The sequence below is a fragment of the Ursus arctos genome, unplaced genomic scaffold (genome assembly GCF_023065955.2).
Source record: "Ursus arctos isolate Adak ecotype North America unplaced genomic scaffold, UrsArc2.0 scaffold_16, whole genome shotgun sequence".
NCBI lineage: Eukaryota > Metazoa > Chordata > Mammalia > Carnivora > Ursidae > Ursus > Ursus arctos.
This window is the reverse complement of record NW_026622830.1, coordinates 28,553,992-28,568,654: the sequence shown is the minus strand read 5'-3', so window position 1 is coordinate 28,568,654 and position 14,663 is coordinate 28,553,992. Positions and strand designations below refer to the sequence as shown.

The 14,663-nt window shown below is 38.9% G+C and overlaps 1 protein-coding gene across 5 annotated transcripts in view; it reads right to left on the bottom strand.

The window, feature by feature from the left end:
• Positions 1-14,663, bottom strand: part of PTPRA (protein tyrosine phosphatase receptor type A) — a 151,773-nt gene that overhangs the window by 62,024 nt on the left and 75,086 nt on the right. For 4 of the 5 annotated variants that reach the window (XM_057312632.1, XM_044385739.3, XM_026503145.4 and 1 more), the window contains 2 exons: positions 6,592-6,670; positions 5,460-5,801 (listed from right to left, as the gene is read on the bottom strand). In XM_057312632.1, coding sequence (XP_057168615.1) covers positions 5,460-5,801; positions 6,592-6,664 — 415 coding nt within the window. In that variant the 5' untranslated portion in view covers positions 6,665-6,670. Of the gene's footprint in view, positions 1-5,459; positions 5,802-6,591; positions 6,671-8,093; positions 8,117-14,663 lie in introns of those variants that run through there. The other variant, XM_044385740.3, reaches the window with a different exon arrangement.

The following is a 14,663-nucleotide window of genomic DNA, read 5'->3' as shown; positions in this document are numbered from 1 at the left end:
CCAAAACTAAAATAATGATCCAGATCAATTATATCTAAAAAAAAAAAAAAAAAAAAGTCAATAGCCTTCATAGCCCCAACAGCAGCCAGTTAGAAGACACAGCGGAAGAAAACACTCCATTTATACTAGCAACAAACAAAACACCAAAATAACAAAAAGGAAACCTCTGAAATATCTAGAAATAAGCTGAACAAAACATGTGCCACGTCAATGGCAAAAACTTTAACACTTCCAAGAAATACAAAGTAAGACTTAAGCAAATGGAATACACTGAATTCTCGGACAGAAAGACTTAAAGATGGGGCGCCTGGGTGGCTCAGTTGGTTAAACGTCTGCCTTCGGCTCAGGTCATGATCCCAGGGACCTGGGATCAAGCCCCACATCAGGCTCCCTGCTCAGCGGAAAGCCTGCTTCTCCCTCTCCCTCTGCTGTTCCCCCTGCTTGTGCTCTCTCCCTCTGTTTCTTTAATAATAATAATAAAAAAGACAGACTTAAAGATGTAAATCGTCCCTATTAATCTATAAATGTGACATGATCAATAAAAACTTCTCTCCTGCTATGTAAGCTGATTATAACATTCATAAAGAAAAATAATCAAGAATTGCTAGCAAAATTCTGAAAAATAAGACTAATAAGGGATGACTAACCTTATCAAATATTGACTATTTTACAGTTACAATTATTTAAAACAGTGGGGTTCTGATACAGACAGAGAAAATGATTAACAGAAAATACAAATGCCAAGAAACAGAACTCAGATACATATGGGAACCTTAATACATACCAGAATTAAGTATCTGATAAGGTAGCATTTCTTATCAGTGAGGAAAAATATAGATATGCATTAAAAGCTATTGGGATAAGTCGTTAACCATTTGAGAAAAAAACAGATCCATAGCTCATACTTCACATCAGAATAAATTCCAGATGGATCAAAGATTTAAGCACACACCCACATGCACATACATATACAGAAGAAAGAAACCGTAAGTCTAGAAGAAATTGTAAGGAAAATAATTTTGTAATACTGGACTAAGAAAAGCCTTCCTAGGGGTGCCTGGGTGGTGCATTCAGTTAAGTGTCAGACTCTGGGTTTTGGCTCAGGTCATGATCTCAGGGTCCTGGGATCAAGCCCCACCATGGGCTCTGTGCAGAGTCTGCTTGAGATTCTCTCTCTGGCTCCCTTTGCCCCTCCCACTTGTGTTCTCTCTAAAGTAAGTCTTTAAAAAAAAGAAAAGCCTTCCTATATATGATCTAATACCGAGAAAGCATTTAGTTAAACTGATTAATTTTTTTAATTAAAAAATATTTTGAATTGCTTATGATAGTTTCTGCAATGAAGAAAAGCTAGATGAGAAGCTGGGGAAAAATATTTGCAACTTTATGATCGGTAGGCAAAAGTTCGTTTACCTAACATTAAAGATCTTTCTGTAAATGAGTCAGAAAAACCTGACATTCTAATAGGAAAACCATGCAAAGGATACCAACAGAGTTCTTAGACAAAGAAATAAAAGTGATCTTTCCAAATATGGAAAGATGCTCAACCTTACTCAGTAAAATGCAAATTAAAGCTACACTGAGATGCTAATTTTCACCTGTCAGACTGGCACAGATCCAGAAGTTTGATAATTTACTGCACTGAAGACAGCAGAGGAAAACAGGCACTTTGACACACTGTTTATAGGAATAAATTTCCCAATAGAGGAAGATTTGGCAATATCCACGAGTTTACAAACGGATACTTAAAAATAATTTATCCTACCAATATTCTCATATATGCTTGAAATGACAAATTGTACTGAAAACAACCTTAATGTATACTGATAGAGAAGACTGGATAAATACATTAAGGTATAACCATACAATGAAGCAGCTCTTTACGGTAATACAGAACAAGTATGACAGGCTAACGAAAAACAGTAATGTGCAGAAATATACACAATACGTATGTGTATCATTTGTGCTATAAATACAAGAAAAGGAATATATATATATATGTATATATACATATATAAAAGGAGAAAACAGAGACTCAAAGCAAAGGTCAAAAGGACAGAAAAATTTAAAATAAAGAATTAATCTAGGACATGTCCAATATCCAAATAATAAGAGTTTTAGAAGAAGAAAACGGAGAAAATGGACAATGGAAGAAAATTTCCAAATTTAAGAAAAATTTCCCAAACTGAAGAACCAAAAAGTTCCAGAATCAAAGAACTAAGGCTCTAAAGGTCCTATCAAATATCCAGCATAATGAATGAAAAAGATCCACATCAAGACACATTGCCATGAAATTTCACGACACTAATGATAAAGAAAAGATCTTTCAAAACACACCAAAGTGTGATTAAGAATCAGGATTGCAATAGGGGCGCCTGGGTGGCGCAGCGGTTAAGCGTCTGCCTTCGGCTCAGGGCGTGATCCCGGAGTCCTGGGATCGAGCCCCACATCGGGCTCCTCCGCTGGGAGGCTGGTTCTTCCTCTCCCACTCCCCCTGCTGTGTTCCCTCTCTCGCTGGCTGTCTCTCTCTGTCACATAAATAAATAAAATCTTAAAAAAAAAAAAAAAAAAAAGAATCAGGATAGCAATAGAATCCTCCAAGCCTGGGAATTAGAAGTCAGGGCAATGCTTTCAACATTCTGGAGAAAAAAAATACATCCTCAAATTCTATACATAGCCCTACATACATTTTTAGACATGTAAGGCCTCGTGCAATGTACCTCCCACGGACCCCTATCTCAGGAAGCTACTGGAAGATACGGTTACCAATTGATGGGGTAATCCAAGAAAGAGGTCAATACAGAAGTCAGGAAGCAAAGGGAATTTCCAAAATAATAGAGAAGGGAAATCCCACATCAACACCTGGGCAGCAGCCCTGATGATCAAGCCTAGACTTGAGTAAAACAACGGACAACTCTAGGAAAAAATAAATAACAGATTACCTTACAGATCTTACTTTATTGAAGACTGTACTGAGAGGCTATGGAAAGTACGAGAAGAACTGGCTAGTAACAGGAAAAAAGAAAACTAAAACAGAAATATAAGGCAACTGGGGCACTTGGGTGGCTAAGTCGGTTAAATGGCCGACTCTTGGTTTTAGTTCAGGTCATGATCTCACGGGTCGTGAGACTGAGCCCCATGATGGGCTCCATGTTCAGTGGGGAGTCTGCTGGAAGACTCTCTCCCTCTGCCCCTCCTTCCACTTGTGTGTGCATGCATGCTCTTTCTTCCTAATAAATAAAATCTTCAAAAGTCTTTAAAAAAAAAAAAAAAGAACTATAAGGTAATTATAAAATCCAGTAAAAAATTGTACAAGAAAAGAAAAATCATCACATTATACTTCTAGCTCAGCAGGGAATAACATTACATTTATAATAATATAAAACATCAAATACTTATTTAACCAAAACTTATGATGTAACGATTATAAGGAGGATGGGTGAGATGGTAGTGATGAGGGGGACGGGGGGGTTCAGGTTTTGACATCCTAATGTACCATAAAGGTTTCCTTGTGTTTTACTGATCTTGAAAAAGTCACCAATGAAATGTAGTCTCAGTCTCCCCTGAAATGTGTTAACTGTACAATAAACGGCTTCTAAGCTATGGCATAGTTGAGACCGAAGTCAGATATGGAAAACTCAGTTCCCTAACAGCAGCGTGCAAAGACCACAAAAATAAGAAATAGGTTTAACTTGCTACCTGCCAGCCCTGAGATCTAAGACAAATCATTTAACCTCTAAAGTCTTACATTAAGCATTTATTAAAGATCTCTAATTATCCACAGTCATGTCACAGAACTGGTAAATGAAGACGGTACACAACAGAAGTGAAGAACACAGGATACAAAGTCAGTCAGGCCTGGGTTACTGTCTCACCTTTCCCACTGACTAATTCAGCTTGTACAAGTTATTCTGTCTTCCCTCCTGAAGTAATGGCCTGAAGTAACTCACAGCAAGAAATACATTCTACACTGTTAGTATGTGTTTCTGTGTAACTGAAACAAAAGTTTCACAAAATAATATACGGAACACAAAAAGAATAGAAATGGAACAGGACCACTCATTTAAAACAAAACAAAACAAAACATGATGGCCCACTAAATTGATTTCATGAACTGGTCATGACCTGTACTTTGAAAAATACTCCCTAAGTTACAGTTTCATCATTGTAAACCTCCTCCACCTGCAAAACATAAAACAGAACCAACTTCGGCGGATTCATAGGATACTTCACAGGATTACTCTTTAAAATTCTCAGTACAACGCCCACCACTTGCTTGCCACGTGCAGGCGTGCACTGTAAATGCTTTATCTATATCAACCCAATTCATTCTGATAGTTCCTCTATGAGGTAAGTATTATTACTATCACTCGTTCTGATTTTACAGATGAAGAATCTGAGGTACAAAGGTTAAATAAACTTGCCTGTGGTCACACAGCCAGTATATGGCAGAGATGGGATTCAAACCCAGTAGTGTGGCTCAGTAGACTGTGCTCTTAACTGCAAATGCTGTATACCATTTATAGCGGAAAAATATGGGATTAAAGCAGGTAGGTGCAGGGTCTGGGTTGTACAGTCCAGCTAAAAGCGGTCACCTGTAGTAGCCAAATGAGATTCAATTCAGCAAATACTTTCTGAATGCTCCCCATTAGCGAGATGTGATACTAGTCTAGGGGCCCTCACCATCTAACAGGGAAGAAATATGAGCCAAGGGGATGAGACCACAGAAGAGGGAACAGTGATTTTTGCTAGAAAAGGAATGACAGTTACACAGCTGTCAGAGAACAATTTCCTCTACTCCTCGCAGAGGCCCTCTGAGGGACCCCCTCTCTTTTACAGACCAGGACCCTGAGGTTCCAAGGGGTCAGAAACTTGTTCCGCCCACCTGGTCTCTGACCCAGGGCTGATTCTATCTTCGGTGCCACTTCCCATTCAATCACTGATGGACTGAAGGAAAGAAGTGGGCTGGGCTGAGGCCTTGAACAAGCTGACGCTGCAACTTAACTGTTTCCCTGAGCTCCTCTAACTCCACCCCTCGCCACAGGGTTCCCATTCCCTATCTCTTATGGACATCCAAACCCATTCTCCTTCCCACGGTCTCCATGGATCCCTTCTTTTCAAGGCTAATCCTATTACTCAGCTTCTGCAGCCTTTCATCTACAGTCTCTTGCATCATCAATTAGCTCCCCTTCCTCCTGTATTTTCAAACTACTTCTTCTACCTTTAACACTCAAGCCTCCCTAGTCTAACCAGAATGGCCAGGCAAAGCAGGATATCCTCTAGAGTATTTCTTCTTTCCTCTTAACTCTATGTTAAACAGATATTCCTGAGAATTCTCTATATCTGAGTTTCATTAGTTTGCAATTTTAATTATTTCAAGAAATTTTCTGGCTAGAAAACACAAAATAATAAAACAGTCAGCAACCTCGAAGAGGAAAAGAAAAACAAATCATTCCCAGTACCTGAAGGAGGGAAAGTTTCTGGGGTGGTGGCTGCAGTGCTGGAATTCCCCTCCCAAGGTTCAGTGCTGGCATCTGTGAACTGGTTCTCTGGAAGCCACGTTCCATTCGGTGCAAGTGTAGTGACTACAGAATCGGTACTTGCTGTTCTTGTGGTTCCATTGTCAGAGTCTGAAGAATTGACAGTGGTTACATAGGTGGGTCCCAGAGTTAGATTAGGGCTGAATGTTGGTGCCACAGATAGAGAAGTTACTGAAGAAGTATGATTTGAAGCTTTGGTCTCTTCTTTGACTGATTCTGCTGTCGATGTTTTCATAGATCTTGTAACGCCTACTGAAGGTGAAACTATAAACACAAAAAAGAAAAGAAAAAAGAAAAAAGAAAAAAGAAAAGAAAAGGAAAGGAAGAAAAGAAAAAGAAAGAAAAAACCCCATGAAGAATGTGATAGCTCAAAAGTTATGAGGCACAAAGCAGCAAGTGCTAATAAACTCTCAAACAGGGGTGGCCTGGGTGGCTCAGTCGGTTAAGTGGCCGACTCTTGATTTCAGCTCAGGTCATGATCTCAGGGTCCCGGGATCAAGCTCCACGTCACGCTCCACCCTCAGTGGGGAGTCTGCTTGAGATTCTCTCTCCCTTTGCTCCCCCATCCTCCCCCCCGCCGCTCACTCTCTCTCAAATTAAAAAACAAACGAACTCTCAAATACCTGGAGACCTATGAAAGACCAGACACACGTGTGTGCGCGCGCACACACACACACACACTCACTCACTCTCTCTCTCTCTCTCTCTCTTTTATCTAACACTGGACCCCTTCTACCACCTCCAAAGGACTACTGTTCAAGGGAGGAAGAAAACTGGATTCATTACTTTTTTCCTCAGAATCAATACACAGGAGTCTTAAGTAGCAACTTTTTTTTAAAAATTTTCAGGGATGAACATACAATCTATTTAAAGTAGTATATTGTATACAGAGCAATGCTGATCATTCAATAGGACTCAGAGATTTCCAAAGACACTTATTTTATACCATCACTTTTAAGTAAAACTTAAATATTTTTTCTTTCTTTAATACCACCCATGTCTCCAATTTTAGGTCATTAAATGTGAAAGCAAAATTCCATTCAGAACAATTTACCTGTGGTTGCATTGTTGGCACCTACACGTGTCAGACTACTGCCAAGCAGAACAAGAATGAACCAGGAATCCATGCTGACCTAGAAAAGAGACAGCCATATTAGATAAGGTCCTATATTATTGTAACTATGTCCAAAATACTCACCAAAGGAGTATTTTGGGTAAAATCTTCCCAGCAATAAAATGTACACACAGGACCAATGATCTTTTGGGAGTCTGATATGCACATTTCTCCCCCAAATCCAACTACTTAATTGAATCTTTATAACAATACCAATAAAACCTAATAACATACTTTTTAAAGCATGATTCTCAACTTTGGCTGTACTTTAGAACCACCAAAGAACTTTAAAAAAATCCCCATGCCAGACCGCATCTCTGGGGGTGAGAGTCAGGGAGTGGTCCTGGGAAAAGCTCCCCTTGTGTTCACCATGTGCGGCTTGAGCGTCTTCAGCCTGAGCAGTATGGAGAAGGTAGGGTGACTGCATGAACATAATGCTCTTTGAAACAGACCTCACAGAGCTGTTCCCAAATTATATTTCATCTCAAACCACATCAGAGAGCGTGGCACATTCCTACTTGTAACAGTGGTTCATTTGTCCATTCAGATTTTTGTGCCCTGCAGTAAGCTCGGTACTAGGGGAAGAACTAGGGAGCAATACGCCCACACATCCCATCTTCAGGAGACTCACACCCTGGTGGTAACTGAATATGGTAGTGACGCTCCAAGGGAAGCAGGACATGCCTCTCCAAGGGGTACATGAGAATCTGAGGAAGGGTGGGGAGATGCAGGTGGATCATTCACAACCTAGGAGTTTGTCTCGGGTACCCGCAAGCATGCCTAGTAGGGAAATGGGTTCAGTTAGGTGGCCTTCCCAAGGTGTAATCAACTAAGAGTTGATCACTTCCGCACTCTTCCTGCCTGACCATATTCTAAAATAGGGAAAGCATGCAATTCCCTACAAAAGGGTTAGAAAACAAATTGGAAGGCTGATTATTTGTATACATATCTATTTTTGATAAGAAATGGTTTGAGGAAAAATAACTATGTGTTTAGGGGGAGAGTGTTAGACCGTCACCTCATTCCACATAGCAAAAATAAAATCCAGATGGGTATAAGGACTAAATGCTTAAAAACACATTTTAAAAGGAAATAAATGAATATTTAATGTGAGCTCAGGATGAGGAAGGATTTTCTGATGTAAGAAATCACAAAGGTAAAAATAGCATAACTGACAATAGAAAAAAATAAAAGCTACTAAATGTAAAAGAAATCAATCATAAATAATGTTCATGAATAGGGAAACTCAATACTGTCAAGATGTCAGTTCTTCCCAACTTGGTCTATAGACTCTATGCAATCTCAATCAAAAGCCTAGCAAGTTATTTTGTGGATTTTGACAAACTGATTCTAAGATTGTAAGAGGCAAAAGACTGAGAATAGCCAACTCAATACAGAAGAACAAAGTTGGAGGACTATCACTACCTGACTTCAAGACTTACCGTAAGTAACAGTAATCAAGACGTGGTCCTGGTAAAAGAAAAGAAGAATAGAGCAATATAACAGAATAGAGAGCCCAGTTACAGACCCACATAAATACAGTCAACTGATCTTTGACAAAGGAGCAATGGCAGTACAATGGAACAAAGACAGTCTTTTCAATAAATGGTGCTGGAACAACTGGGCATATGTTTACAACAAAAAAAACTGGACATAGACCTTATACTTTCACAAAAATTTATTCAAAATGTATCACAGACCTAAATGTAAACACAACACTATAAAACCCCTAGAAGATAACATAGGAGAAAATCAAATGACCCGGTATGGTGATGACTTTTTAGGTATAACACCAAAGGCACGATCCATGAAAGAAATAATTAATAAGCTGGACTTCATTCAAATTAAAAACTTCCACTCTGCAAAAGACAATGTCAAGAGAACAAGAAGACAAACCACAGACTGGGAGAAAATATTTGCAAAAGGCACATCTGATAAAGGACTATTATCCAAAATTTACAAGGAACTCTTAAAAATCAACAATTAAGAAAACAAACCAATTAAAATATAGGCCAAAGACCTTAACAGATACTTCACTGAAGAAGATAAAGAGATTTCAAATAAACATATGGAAAGATATTCAACATATGTCATTAAGGAATTGCAAATTAAAACAATGAGACACCATAACACATCTATCAAAATGGCCAAAATCCAAAATTTTGAAAACACCAAATACTGGTGAGCATGTGGAGCAACAGGAACTCTCATACATTGCTGGTGGGACTGCCAAGTGGTACAGCCACTCTGGAAGACAGTTTAGTGATTTCCTACATAACTAAATATTCTCCATATGACCTAGCAATTGTGCTCCTTGTTATTAACCCAAGAAAGTTGAAAACTATGTCTACACAGAAATCTGCAAACAGATGTTTATAGCAGCTTTATTAATTGCCCAAACTTGGAAGCAATCAAGATGCCCTTCAGTAGGTGAATGGATAAAGAAACTATTATTACATCCAGACAACAGAATATTATGTAGCACTCGAAGGATATGAGTTATCAAGCCATGAAGAGACATAAAGAAACTTTAAGTACATATTAGTAGGTGAAAGAAAGCAATTGGGAAAAGCTACATACTATATGATTCCAACTACATGATGTTCTTAAAAAGGCAAGCTCCTGGAGACAGTGACTGTGGGGCTAGGAAGGTGGGAGGGAATGAACAGGCAGAGAATTTTTAAGGGCAGTAAAACTATTCTGTATGGTAGTACAATGATAAGTACATGTCATTTTCTATTTGTCCAAACCCATAGAATGTACAACACCAAAAGTGAACCCTAATGTAAACAAGACTTTGGGTGATAACGATGTGTCAATGCAAATGCATCTGACGTAGTAAGTGTAACTGTGGTACAGGATGACAAGTGTGGGAAGCTGTGCCTGTGTGGGGGCAGGGAGTATTTGGGAAGTCTAATTTCTGCTCATTTTTACCATGAACATAAAACTGCTCTAAAAAAATAAAGTCTGGGGCGCCTGGGTGACGCAGTCTCGTTAAGCGTCTGCCTTCGGCTCAGGGCGTGATCCTGGCGTTCCGGGATCGAGCCCCACATCAGGCTCCTCCACTAGGAGCCTGCTTCTTCCTCTCCCACTCCCCCTGCTTGTGTTCCCTCTCTTGCTGGCTGTCTCTCTCGGTCTAATAAATAAATCTTAAAAGTAAATAAATAAATAAATAAATAAATAAAATTAAAAAAATGAAGTCTATGTTTTTAAGAAGGGAAATAAACTAGGAAAATTGTCACAAATAAGACAAAGGATTAAAACAAGAAGTCCTATCAATATGGAAAACATTAAGACCTCAATTTTGAAAAATCTAAAGAACCTAAACATAATTTACAGAAGAAAAAACAAATGGCTAAGAAAATACATGAAAAGTGTTGACCATCCTATTAATGAAAGGAATATAATGACGAGAGAACATTTTTGCCTTTCAAATCAGAAAAGATCAATCATATGAAATATGCAATGCTGGCAAGAGTCTCATGAAAAGGACTCAACACTGGTGGGAATGGCCATTAGCCTGTAACAACAAATTCCTTCCCAGAAAGATTATACAAGAATCTTAAACATGTCCATATTGTTTTGTGACCCATTTCCAAGGTTCTAGTCTGAAGTAAATGTAAATAATCTGAAACTCAGACTAAAATGATACGGAGATATTCATTAAATGGAAAAGCAAAAACAATCCAAATAATACCCAGCAGCAGGGAAAACAGGAAAAAGTTGAAGTAAGTGCTATGCTGCTATTCAAGATGATATACTGCTACTATTCAAAATGCTATCTTCAAAGAATTTAAGGAAATGGAACAAGCCCTTCATTTTTTTAAGCTTAAAAAAACAGATCAAAACGGAATATACCATACGATCTCAACTAAATTCATATACCATATGATCTCGACACATTCATATGTGTATGAATGTATATGCATGAAAGTAAAACTAGAAGGAAAAAATCTGTAAACATTTAGCATAGCACTTTATGATTTTTATTATGTTGTACTTTATTCTCTCAATTTTAAAAATGGAGAATATTTTTAAAATCAATAAAATTAAGTTAAAAAGAAAACAGGTTTCGCTTACAGAGCATGATTATATGAATCAAAACTAAAAGGAAACTGCAGAAGAAAGATGTACTTCACCTGAGAGGCTCCAAGGGAAAAGAACGAGTGTACAGTGAGTGGCAAGTTGGAGAGGATTTGTACTGGTAAACTGGAGAGTGAGAGGTATGTCAATGTAAAAAGATCCACGTCACTAACAAGGTGTATCCATAGACCACAACCAGGAACACTGTATTCAAGGCCTCATTCTTCGGAGAGGATATAAAGACCCTCAGGCAAATTCCTGTGACTTCCTGCCTCCCAGATGAAACTGCATCCATACCTAGGCTTTCTTCCTTCCTCTTCCAGTCTCCAAATCTTCCATTCCAAGTATCCCAGAGCTGCATGTCAGGAAGGAAAATTGAGGTTTCCTCACTTTTCAAAGATCTCATACGCAAACCATTCTTCCTAGAGCCTGCTTTAACAGTTCCTGTTCTTGAAGGCACTCATCACTGAAGACACTGCAATGTGACTCACAGTTTTCTTCCTATCCCCAAGTCCCAATACTTTCCTGGAAGTCAGTTCAACATCCTCACAGATGACACCCACCACAATTCTTATCCGGGCCAGCCTATTAGTTCCTTGACTTCCTCAACCCCAACAACCTCATACTTCTACTCCACTTGAGCGACCCATGACAAAGGCTCACTCCAGGTTCTGTTATCACCAGGAGAAACTCATACTGAGTCTTACCTTCCCACTCTCCAACCACACTCCCTATCCTTGCAGTTCCTTCTCTTTTATGTGTACCACACCTGTTCTTGGGCCTCACCTAGGCTTCTAGTCCCTTGAACCTCTCTCTAATTTTTTATTTTTATCCAGTATCTCTGTCCTATTTCCTTCTTCACCCAACCCAGAAAACTTGTTGTCACTATGCTAACATCCTAAATTCCTTTGCTACATTGTTCTATTCTACCTACGTGGAGAAAAACAAAAACAGTTTTTAAAGGACTCCTACAGATTAATAAAAAAGGAACCAACAATCCAATCCTGAACTAATCCAACCATCAGCCCTACACTTGGGACTGCCAAATGCTGCTTAAGAAAATCAAACAACTGGGGGCGCCTGGGTGGCACAGCGGTTAAGCGTCTGCCTTCGGCTCAGGGCGTGATCCTGGCGTTCCGGGATCGAGCCCCACGTCAGGCTCCTCCGCTATGAGCCTGCTTCTTCCTCTCCCACTCCCCCTGCTTGTGTTCCCTCTCTCGCTGGCTGTCTCTATCTCTGTCAAATAAATAATAAAATAAATCTTTAAAAAAAAAAAAAGAAAATCAAACAACTGATAAGGCTGATATCACTTCTGCCTCGACGGAAGTCCAAACAATTTCTGCAATCTTTCTGTATTTCCTTACTCCGCTCTCTCCAATTCTCCATAGCAGTGATTTCAAAGAACCTCCTCTCCTCTTCAAGCACATCCTCCCACACTCTTGGCTGTTGGCCTTGCCTTCTCTTCAGAGAAAATAGAAGCTATTGGACTGCATGATAACTCCCAGTAAACCTATTTACAAATTTCCTCCTTCTCTGCAATTCCTCTCAAGAATCTCAGTCTTCAGTCCTTGTCCTGTAGATCCCCTACCACCATCTCCTAGCTTTAACTCCTCCCTTTCATAACAGCATTTAAACACAGAATTTCTAAAAGAAAAGGAGAACTCCTTTGACTCTATATCAATCCTTCAACTAGCATCCTCTCTACTCTGCTTTGCAGCCAATATTCTCGAAAGAGTTGTCTCCATGGCAATCTGGCTTCTTTTTCTACCATTCCACTAAAACAACTAACTACTTCTATATTTTTAAAGAATGAGCTCTTCAAAAATATTTCTAACTCATTCACAAATGTCTTATTTCCCAATATATAAAGGACTCCTACAGATTAATAAAAAAGGAACCAACAATCCAAAAGAAAAATGGGCAAAAGGTATGAAACTGACAATGCACAGAAAAGCAAATGCTTCTCTTAAATATATGTATTAAAAAATTGCTTAACCTCACTCATGGTTAGAGAAATCCAAATTACAGATATATCGTGATACCAGTTTTCACCTATCAGGCAAATATAAAAAACTGTAACAACAATGCACTGGCAAGGGTTTGAGTAAACAGTTTCTTTCACATGATCTAAAAATATTTAGCAAAACTACAAAAACACAAACCCTTTGACACAATTCCACTTGAGAATTTTACAGATATACCCATACTTTTAAAGTGCCCTATGTACAAGGTTATTCAATGCAGCACTGTTTGCAATAGAAAAACACTGGAGGGGCGCCTGGGTGGCACAGCGGTTAAGCGTCTGCCTTCGGCTCAGGGCGTGATCCTGGTGTTATGGGATCGAGCCCCACATCAGGCTCCCCTGCTGGGAGCCTGCTTCTTCCTCTTCCACTTCCCCTGCCTCTGTTCCCTCTCTCGCGCTCTCTCTGTCAAATAAATAAATAAATAAATAAATAAATAAATAAATAAATCTTAAAAAAAAAAAAAAGGAAAAACACTGGAAATAACCTGAATGTTTACCAACAGGAGAAGCAAATGTGATTAAATAAAGGATGGCAGGGACACCTGGGTAGCTCAGTCAGTTAAGCATCTGCCTTGGGCTCAGGTCATGATCCCAGGGTCCTGGGATCAAGTCCCACATCCAGCTCCTTGCTCAGCGGGGAGCTTGCTTCTTCTTCTGCCTGCTGCTCCCCCTGCTTGTGCTCGCTCTCTCTCTCTCACCCACCCCCGACAAATAAATAAAATCTTAAAGAAATTAAAAAAAGAATGGCATATTCATAAAACGGAATAGTATGAGTCCTGTTAAACAGAAAGAGGAGGCTCTTTGGAGATCATTTCATTTCAGTACACAAGACACCTTTTGATTTTGAACCATCTTAAAAATAACCTTTTGAAAAACTTAAATTAAAATTCATGGGGCAGGGGAGCCACTGGTATTTCTCTCTCCCTCCCCTGCCCCCCGCTTTCTTTCTCTCTCTCTCTCTCTCTCTCTCACACACACACACACACACAACCTCTTTGTTGTTAAATCCCTCAATCTCCCTCTGTCACATCTGATTTAACTGATACCCCATATACTCCAAAATTCATCTCTTCCCTATACCTCTCTCTGAACTGATTTTAAAAGCTGGTTCTATGATAAAGATCTAGCCTTAGATGAATACAGATACAGATGAATGGTTAAATAGTTTGAATCCAAGGGAAATATGTACTATCAAATGTCACATGGAAACTAGCACTGCCAGCTGTAGTCTGCACAGAAACCCTGTATACAAATTCCAATAATGGGAATGGTTTTGCCTTTCACAAAATGATTTTTAGGATGAGCTATTTGTGATATTTTTATTTCATTTTAAAAATTAGTTTGTCTGACAGCTTCTTATAAAACTAAATTTACACCTACTACATGACCCAGTAGTTCTACTCCTACATATTTGCCCAAGAGAAATAAAAACATATATCCACAAAAAGACTAGCACAAAAATGTTCATAATAACAAAAAACTGAAAACCCCAGGTAACCATCAATAAGAGATTATATAAACAATGGTATTTTCTCACAATGGAACATTAACAATGAAAAGAAAGAATTACTGATACACACAACATGAATCAATCTAAAAAATATCATGCTGAGTGAAAAAAGCCTTATACAAACAAATATATCATGTACGATTCCACACATGTGAAGTTCTAAAACAAGGAAATTCACTCTATGGTGGAGGGGCACCTCGCTGTCTTGGTCAGTAGAGCATGTGACTCCTAATCTCGGGGTTTTGAGTTCGAGCCCCACATAAGGCAGAGAGATTACTTAAAAAAAATTTTTTTTTAATTTTTTTGAAGACTTATTTAATTATTTATTTATTTAGAGAGCAGGTGGGGGGGCAGAGGAAGAGGGTGAGAGAACCTCAAACAGATTCCACGCTGAGC